The following is a 10,349-nucleotide window of genomic DNA, read 5'->3' on the forward strand; positions in this document are numbered from 1 at the left end:
AAAATTAGATTGATACAAATTATATACAAAATACGGTATAGTTCCTTTATATATATGACAAGTTTAACAGTGTTGTTGCGTCATTCTGGCAAGTGAAACGATGAGGGCAATTACGTTGATTTTTCAATTAAGGGAATACTGATAAAGAAGTATGCGTCCTTTAATGATTTGGTTGCTTCAATTTCTAATCAACTGGGCATAGATTTGAGCTCAAAGTCCATTAAAATTCAATACAAAGTAGAAGGAAATTGCACGCCAATGGAAATACACAATGATATGGGTTACAGAGTGTATGTAGAGTTGAAAAAAGAGAACAGAGAATTTGGGATGTATCCTTTGTGCGTAACAACTATTGAAAAAGAACTTGTATCCGGAGGTAGTTTAAATCAAGGCAACATTGTGCAAATAGACGAAGCAATTCAAAGGTACGATTCCGATACAGATGATACACTGGCTCTAGATTTTGTCAATTCAGGAGAAGCAATTGGGGTGTTCGAACTGGACAAGGATTTGATAATTTCAAAAACTAATCAAAGGGAGGTTATGGCTGGACAAGTGTATAAGGATAAGGATACATTGAAAGAGGTGATGGAGAATTATGTTATATCTCAAAGGTTTCAATTCCGGGTTGATAGGTCTAATGCTGTCAGGTTTGCATGTATTTTTTTTGTATTTTCTATTATGGGTTCGAGCTGTAAGTTTAACGTTGTTGTATTTATGCGTATTTGTGGATTTCCTCTTGATTATCACTGATGTCGTTAACATATGTTTGTTTATGGTCCTTAAATACATGTATTCATACGTATTTTACTGGTATAATTACATTACAGTGTCTCTAATTATTTTCTTATTTTGTCTACTGTGGTTTTAAGTGTATGCATATACCCACAATTATATTCAGTTGTATTCATTGTATTTAAATGCATATAACTATAATTGAATTTAGTAGTATAAAAATTTATATATATAGATGTCAGAATGTATCTATGTCAGATTGTATTCGTGTGTATATGAGTGCATTTTTTTGTAAACATTTATGCTAATCATATGTACAATGACTAATTCTTTGTAGCTATGCATTATTATGTATTTCAAAAGATTGTGAATGGAGGTTTAAGGCTTCAAGCATTAACAAATCAGAACTATTCAAAGTGAGAGAGTTCATTGATAACTATACATGTCCGCTGAAGGACAAGGTGTATGAGCAGCAGCAGGCAAGTAGCAGCCTTATAGGTGGTATGATTAAGCATAAGCTTACTAATCATAAGAGGAAATACACCCCAAAGGATATTATTGATGATGTGAAATCAGATTTAGGTGTAAATGTTAGCTACATGTTGGCGTGGAGGGCTAAAGAAAAGGCAATGAATTTTTGAGAGGTGAACCGGCTGATTCATACAAAAAATTACCATGACACTTATATACAATGGATATGACATATCCAGGTTCCCACATCAGGATGGTAAAATCGCCCAAAAATGAATTCATGTACGTGTATATATCTTTGTATGCCTTTATAAAGGGGTTTGATCATTGTAGACCCATTGTTGTTGTGGATGAGAGTCACCTAAAATCTTACTACACCGGGACATTCGTTTCGGCAAGCACGTTGGATGGTGCAGGTGAGTACCTGAATTATAATACAATCTGTTAATATTTTAAAGATTGAAATACATGTTTTAAAAATATGTATTCAATTGTCTTTACAGGTCATATACTGCCACTAGCATATAGTGTTATTGATTCAGAGAACAATGCTGCTTGGACGTGGTTCTTTGAGCAATTCAAGATAGCATACGGTGACAGGAAAAACATGTGCATTGTTTCAGATAGAAATGAGAGTATCATTAAATCTGTATCGAGAGTGTATCCAGATGTATCACATTTTGCTTGTATATGGCATCTATGGAACAACGTATATAAGAAATTCAAAAAGAGCCATGCCAAGTTGAGCGAGATATACTTCTCGATGGCAAAAACATACACATAAGCTGAATTTGATAGTCTGATGGAGAAGGTAGATATTAGGGTGAAAGAATACTTAGAGTTAGCTGGATACAAAATGTGGGCTAGGTTGTATGCCCCTGTTAACATGGGATGGACAATAACGTCAAATATTGCTGAGTCAATCTATGCCACACTAGTGTTAGCAAGGGAATTACCAATATACGACTTCCTCGAAGAAGTTAGGAAGATGTTTGGACGTTGGAATTGTAGTAACCGAAAAGAAGCTACACAGACATACACAACGTTTGAAAAAAAAAATACCAGGAGATGCTGACTTTGAATAAGGCAATGTCTACACGCATGACTGTAAGTTTTATTTTAATGTCATTGTATTATATAGCTTAATTGCTTTCTGAAATAACTGACATGAATACATCTGAATACAAACATTTTTTATAACACAACTGCCATGAATACATATGAATACAACTAAATTGAAACACATACAAGACATATTTTATCGAAGATCTGAGTTGAATACAACTGAATACAACTAAAAACATGCTGCAAAAACTATTCGAATACATCAGAATACAACAAACAAATCTGTATTATACATAATTTTAATATGTATTGTCATGCCGTAGCTTTCTAATGTTTTTGTTACACTTCAGTTGCCTAAAGTACAACCGATTTTTGATGTATGTAATAGTATTCATAAGATAAGACGTAATTGTAGTTTATAGTCTGCCGGTCTAAATATATGATGTATTCTTATGTATGCAAATATTTCAGTTGTATGTAACTGAGTAATTCAGCATTATACATATGGTAATTCAGTTATACGTGCTCAAAACTTATATTTCTATTTTTAAATGTAGGTGGTACCATCAACTAAATATTTACATACAGTTAACGATGGAGGGAGGCATTACACAGTCTGCCTGTTAGAGAGAAAATGTGTTTGTGGGAGGTTCTAAGTTTATGAATTACCATGCCCATATGCTTGGGCTGTATTGAAGAGCAAGTTTCTAATGCCAGAAGAATATTGCTCTAACTATTACAAACCAAATACTGTTGTAATGACATACGATATGCCTGTGTACCCGCTACCGGACAGAAATGACTGGAACATACCAGCACATGTTGCAGAGGAGGTTGTACTACCAACCAAATTGAAAAGACCTCCTGGAAGGCCAAAGAAGAAGCGCGATAAACTTTTAAGTGAGTTCTGCAGCCGAAAAATCAACATTCATGTAGCATATGTGGGCAGGGAGGACATAACAAGCGAACGTGTAGAAATGCTCCACGTAGCATTTAGTTAACACTCTGACATATATTGGTGCTTCAACGATTTGTCAATAATTATGATGACATTGTCAAGTAATAAATTCTCATTGTCAAGTAATAATTTCTAAAATGCCTTTCGTGAATAGATTCTGGATGCATTTAGTTGCAGTAATGTGTTTGATACATTAAAATACAACCTTGTCCACATATACTTTGACAATTTATTATAGATAGTGCCTGAATTATATATATAACTAGTCAAAATACATCTGAATACAACTACATAGTCAACTATATTATAAAAAATAGGTTGAATATATATATATAACATTATTAGATTATGTATACAGTTAGATGCAATATTAATTTGAATACAGTCGAATACAACCTTATCCACATATACTTAGACATACAATAATAGACAATGTCTGAGTTTAATATAGATAGCTAGTCAGAATACATTGGAATACATCTATATACTCAGCTATAATATAACAATTTCAATAAATACGTATAACCTATTCAATACATCTGAATTTGTATTCTTTAATATGTATTAACTAAATTTGAAAGATACATATTAAAGAATACAACTGAATATAGCTGAATAATACAGCTAAATAAAGTTGAATACAGAAAAATACATCTGAATTCTTTAATATAACCTACCATCAGTATACATAAAGTTTCTGACTTTGATATTAACCTGTTTAATACGTATAACCTGTTCAATATGTATAACCTTTGATATTACTGATTATTAATACATACTTATATCTTATAAGATACATATGGATATAAACTGAAGAATATGCATTAATACTTATGAAGAAAATAATGAAACATCGATTGAAAAGTTGCAATTGTCTTACACGAACACTGTTGATAAAGTGATGGTTTTTTTCTAACTGGATACCATCTTCACCAAAAAATTACTCAAAAAATAGTATTCACCAAAAATAACATTCTAAAACTACAATAACCTAAAGCTACTCTAACACTATCTGCAACTTTGAATCTGACTCCATGATTTGCCTAGCAATCTTTGAGGGTGCTTCATTCTCGCTTATGGCATCGGCGTCTATCTTCCGCATAGCATAGTCCCATAGGAGAGAACCATATCTTTAACGGAGTAGATTGGAATCAATGTTATTTGTGGAATCTCACCAAGATTGCTCAGAAACTCTGCGTATGCCGCAACATGCACCCCACAATCCCTAAAAAATATTGATTGAAACAATTAAAAATAATTCATACAATTAGATTTATATATAACATATAAGAATGATGATTGAATACTTACATGCTCCCAGCTTTCTGTTGAGGCAGATCTGATATAAAAAAAACTTCAAAGGGATCAGTGTGTGACTTGTCAGTGTATGCTGAGTAAGTAGATCAATCTATGCCTTTACTATCTCTGTAAAAGCCACTGATTGATAGATACAGAGGTACAAGCTTAGCTAGCTTATCTATCTCAGAAGCTACATAGGCATCATGACCTGCAGATCTGTACGAGTCATACACTTTGATACGTCTCTCCTTGAATGAGACAACAACCAATACCCAGTGTGGTTTATCCTTCAAGTTGACTGGTATCAAGACATTGTCAACAGTATGCCAAGGTACATTAACTAGCAATCTGTAACCCCTTATGTACTCACATACAACATCCTCTTCTTTGGCTACATTAGTATTACTATCTGTATCAGCATACCTGTCGAAGATTTCAGCTATTCTTGTCTTGAATATACAATCAACAATTGTATACTTGAAGTTGCTTATTTGATTGTACTTTCCCTTCTTTCTCAGATAGTAGAATATGACATCAATATACTATACACAAATTTAATTACATAGTGTGAGTCCAATTAATCAAACTAAGAAAAAAAATATGACAAGTGAAAACTCAGTTAAATACATCACACGGATTAAAGAATAATACATCTGAATAGAGTAAAATACATCTGAATACGCCGTATTACAACATATATTCAAGAATAAATACCAATTGATGTTAAAATACAGGGTGTATGAATACAGTTAAAATTCAGCAGATATTACAGCAGGCATTACAACAGAAACTGTTAAAATACAGCAGATAATACTGTTCAAGATACTACAACAGATATTAAAGATATTACAACTGCTCATTGATGTTAAAATACATCTGAATACATTCAAATACATGTTATTATTCAAAGCAAATGAGTTAGTTAAATACATATTACTGTAATACATATGTTAGTTATAACATATAATAAATTTGAAAATACATCAGAATATATTAAAATACAGCAGTTCTTCAGGAGTAATGATGCCATTACATTCATCATACAGATTCAGTTTAAAACATGATACATTTTCAGCTAATAAAAATTGTTCAATACACCTGAATACAATTAAATACAGCAGATTTAATTGTAACATCATTGTGAACTATACAACTAGACAAACCAATACTAAATAAATAAATTATAGTGGAGTAGGAAGGGGTAAAGCTTACATTGTCATCCCATAGCTTCCCGTAAAACGATAGAAGGTAAAACTAATTTTTTGAATTAACTTGATCAACTCAAAATCCAATGGTATATGAAGCGTTGACTTGCTCTTCTTGTAATGGTCTTCCAAATTACTTCTACAAGTATGATATAAAAAAATATTATATAGATTTTTTAAAATATAAAAACTTAATACACATACCAGGAAAAAACTCACCTGTGATCATGTCTAGCGAGAAGACCATCACGAACCCATTTGTCATATTCCTGAATGATTAATGTAGGATGTGGCCCCGTTATTGAATCATCCTCAAAGGGGTGTCTTTTTTCAAAAATGGGGGTCAACTTTACTATGGTACCTGTTGTTCATTGAATTCATGAATAAAGACTTTTAATTTTAAAAACCACGAGGAAATAGATCATTAGTTTATAAAAACACTAACATACGGAGTCCAAGTTAGACTCATAAGGCGAAGAATACCATCTGCTTGGTCGCCGATTCCTATGAGATGGTACTGGGGTTGATTCAACTTGTTTTGCACTGTTGTGTATCACAATTCTAATTGCTGGAATTTGACTGGGAAGAAACTTGTCGTCCAGCTCAAATTGAGATACATAGAATTCTGTAGATACACCCTCTTGACCTGTAGGTGGTATGTTGCACGGCACCTCTGATGTAGTATTCCCCTCAACTCTTGACTCCACGCATTAAGCATTAAGCACTGTTTTCTGTTAGTCGTATGCATCATTGTTAGTGTAGTAACTTAGTTTATGAATACAGTTAAATACGTATAAATACAGTAAGGAAACTGATTTTGGTAATGGAAATCTTAGTGAAATACATCACACATATTCAATAATAACAAATCTAAATATATTAAAATATGGCTGAATACATTTAAATATAGCAGTTAATTCCAACTACATATTAAGGTTAACATACATCTGAATACATTTAAATATATGTTGTTGGTCGAATACATTTAACATTTTAGTGAGGCAGTTAAATGCTTGTCGAATACATACAACTTTTAAAGTATAATTATTTAAGAATAATAGCAAACATGAGATATAAACATATGCTAAAGATGTTAAAAATGTTAAACCTCAACATTACCCCCGACAGTTGTGTCAATACCATCATCACGTCTCCCTATGGGTTCCTTTTTCTGGTGTAAACTTTCATTTTGCTGATTGTGTTGAAGATGGTCAGAAAGCATCTTAAAGTTATCATTGATCAATGTTCTCAGAGACTTGAACTCGCTCACAACCTTAACAAGACAGAAATAATTAGAAGTTTGCGCCAAAAATATATGAATGTTAAGCACTAAACTGTAATGTTTAATATGTGGAAAGAAATCACATATTCTTTGAATGAATTTAGGTCTTTCCTCAAAGAAGATACTTTGTCATTTTTGGAATCTGCCAGCTGATTGTGATACAAAGCATTCTGTCCAAATTCGGATACACAAACAGGAGGAATCTTGGATTGATACTCTGTATTTGAGGGATGACTTTCGTGTTCCTTGCGCTTTTTATGGGGCGGTGATGAAGATGGACCAATACTTGCAACATGTTTCTTCTTACATTAAAGATCAGGTGTAGGAGAAAAGTCATCTGAATCCTCTCCCGACTTGTCTGAATGAGCAGGAGTTGGACTGTTCTCAACATCAATGCCTACGGGACGAATATAAATAACCGCAAGCTCTATATTGGTTGGATGGATGTCCTTGTAAACAATCTGAAAATTGAAATACAATCAAAGTCTTACTACAAACATACACATGCAGATCTGGAATCAAACTGTAATTTGTATTGAAATTAAGGCAACACTAATGATTGGGAAATTATATGCAATTGTGTGAAGAACTAATAATAGAATCTACAACAACTGTATACTGCTGTATGCATCTGAATGCAAATGTATGCAGTATCTGTATGCAAATGTATGCAACATCTGTATGCATTTGTATGCAACATCTGTATGCTTCTGAATGCAACTGTATATTGCTGTATGCATCTGTATGCAAATATATGCAGTATCCTGTATGCAAATGTATGCAACATCTGTATGCATTTGTATGCAAGTGTATACTGTTGTATGCATCTGAATGCAAATGTATGCAGTATCCTGTATGCAACATCTGTATGCATTTGTATGCAACATCTGTATGCAACTGTATACTTCTGTATGCAGAATTAATGATTAATAAAATTTAAACTAGCCACGATACAAATTGTATATTACCATGTTTGCCTTGTCATTGAACATGCCGTTCATCAGATAAGCAAAGTTTGGCTGATTTCCGGTGGTTCTCCAATTGAGTATTCTAGGGACCACGTTATCAACTCGGAGTGCAATTTTGGGATCAACATCTGAACAACACTCATAAAACCACACTTGCATAGCTAGGGGCATCCTAGCTATCCTGTAATACTTCTTCTTAGCATCCATCTTCTTGCTAATCGATTTTGTCAGCGTTTCAAATGCTTTTAAACCCCAATGATATTTAGAATAGCGCCCACTCTCTACCAAGTCAAAATTTAGCCTTGGTATGGTTGTGTTGTTCTTCTCGGATGAAAAAATGAAGGTGTGTATGAAATACAACAAAGCTATCTTCAATGCATCACCATCATTGTCGGGACCCCAGTTCTTGTCAGCAAAGCATTTCATCAAATGTTTCTTCTTGACAAGATTGACACCTCCAAAGTACGTCTCAATAAGCCGGTTAGGAACCTTTTCACTAAGCTCAAAATCATCATCATTACCAACACATTTGAGGCCAGTCACAAACGCAAACTCCCTTAATGTGAAATGTAATGAAGTACCATTGGCGTGTATTGCAAATACATTGTTAGGAGTTCCTTCTAAGTGGAGAGCCATGAAGCATATGAAGAGTTGATGTTGGACTTCACAACGCTTAATTTGAAGGAAATTTCCAAAGCAAGTATTACCTAGTTGTTTGTATGCTCTGGAGTAAGGTTCTCTTTTAGCTCGGAGACTATGTTAGTGTTAGTATATACACTGATATGTGGTGCAAATATTGACTGTTTTTTTCACAAAAAGCTTAATTCCCTGCATTTAACAAGAATAAATACATATAAATACAACTGAATACAACACATATTTCATAGTAAATCTGACACAAATACATATAAATACAACTAAAAATACTTAGAAGTATAAATATAACTGAATACAACGCATATTTCATAGTAAATCTGACATGAATACAACTAAATACACTGACAAGGCTAAATACATATAAAAATAACTGCATACAACACACATGACATAAATATAATCAACATGACTCCATATGAATACAACTAAATACAGACTGGAAAATTAACCATTTTAAAACAACAAATAAATACATTGAAATTAGAATAAAAAACAGTGATGGAAACCTTGAAAATCCATAAAAATACAACTATAAAAATACATCTGAATACATATGCATATATGTATCATTATTTTCTAAAAGTACAAAAATATGTTGAATAGCTTTTTGAACAGAAACATTGAACAATGTTATACGTATAAATACAACTGAATACATGAATAATACAGATGAATACATCAGAAAATTACCTTTTCTTTGACTTTATCTGAGCCTTACTTGATTCAACCTCCTTCCCCTTGACAGATGAAGCTTCAGAGATATGGATTTTCCTCTTTTCCGGAGTGGCAAATCTTGTTTCCTTTATTGATTTCTCGACTTGGGTTTCTTTGAAATTTAGCTTTTGTTATCTTCTCCAATGCCATATTTTTGGCTAAACCTGCATCCAATTCCCCTTGAGTGATTTGCAAGGAGAAAGAGGGCCCATCGAAATTGAGAATTTTAGTGGGTATACCTCTAGTAATCAACTTGCAGGGTGTATTCTCAGACATTGTGAGAATACGACTTGGGTACTGTTGATTAGATACAATTTGGTGAGCAGAGACGTTGAGAATAAGCAAAAATGGCGAAAATAAAAAAATACTTACCACACTAATTATAGAAACAAATCAGTACAATGTAGATGAAATTAGGATTTACCCGAGATTGGGGAAGAAGGAAGCAGCGTTGTGTGTGAGGAGGATTTTGACTTTTAGCGCGATTACAGAGAATTTGGAATGAAAAATAAATTGTATCAGTTTAGAGAGAGAGAGAGGATGAACTTGTATTGAAAAGTTGTATGAAAACGATATCTATGAGAGAGAAAATCTGAGAATGGAGAAAGGAAAATAAAACATAGCGTGTATAATGGCTTAAGTGTAGGAGATACCAAAATTATAAACTTTGCTATAAACCATATAACATATCTATAGGAGGTAATTTATTTAAATGGTATTTATTTTAAATAATAGGGGGTTAACCTATTCTATAAAAAGTAAAAATTCCAATAATAAATAGCGCCTGCTGAACATTTTTTTTTGCCCTATCTTTGGAAAATAACCACCATCCCGGAGTTTCAAAATCCACAAATGGAACTTCAGGATAGCGGCTATATTTCAATTACAGAGGCTTAAAAGTGGCTATAAAATATTAAATTAATAAAAAAATTCAGTTGCAAATATTTGGAATTCAATACAGGGATCTTCACGGAAAAAGTAGATTGTATTAGATA

General features: G+C 33.0%; 1 protein-coding gene across 1 annotated transcript; it reads right to left on the minus strand.

Annotated features, from left to right (window-relative positions):
• Positions 1-4,632: 4,632 nt before the first annotated feature.
• LOC142163476 (uncharacterized) lies at positions 4,633-8,619 on the minus strand. Its single transcript, XM_075220766.1, has 10 exons — positions 7,984-8,619; positions 7,635-7,922; positions 7,435-7,476; positions 7,099-7,317; positions 6,853-7,006; positions 5,953-6,094; positions 5,741-5,872; positions 5,531-5,626; positions 5,299-5,353; positions 4,633-5,070 (listed from the first exon to the last, which is right to left on the minus strand). Exons 1-10 carry the CDS (start codon positions 8,617-8,619, stop codon positions 4,633-4,635), a joined length of 2,202 nt encoding a protein of 733 aa, XP_075076867.1.
• Positions 8,620-10,349: the final 1,730 nt, after the last annotated feature.

The sequence above is a fragment of the Nicotiana tabacum genome, chromosome 8, assembly GCF_000715075.1.
Source record: "Nicotiana tabacum cultivar K326 chromosome 8, ASM71507v2, whole genome shotgun sequence".
NCBI lineage: Eukaryota > Viridiplantae > Streptophyta > Magnoliopsida > Solanales > Solanaceae > Nicotiana > Nicotiana tabacum.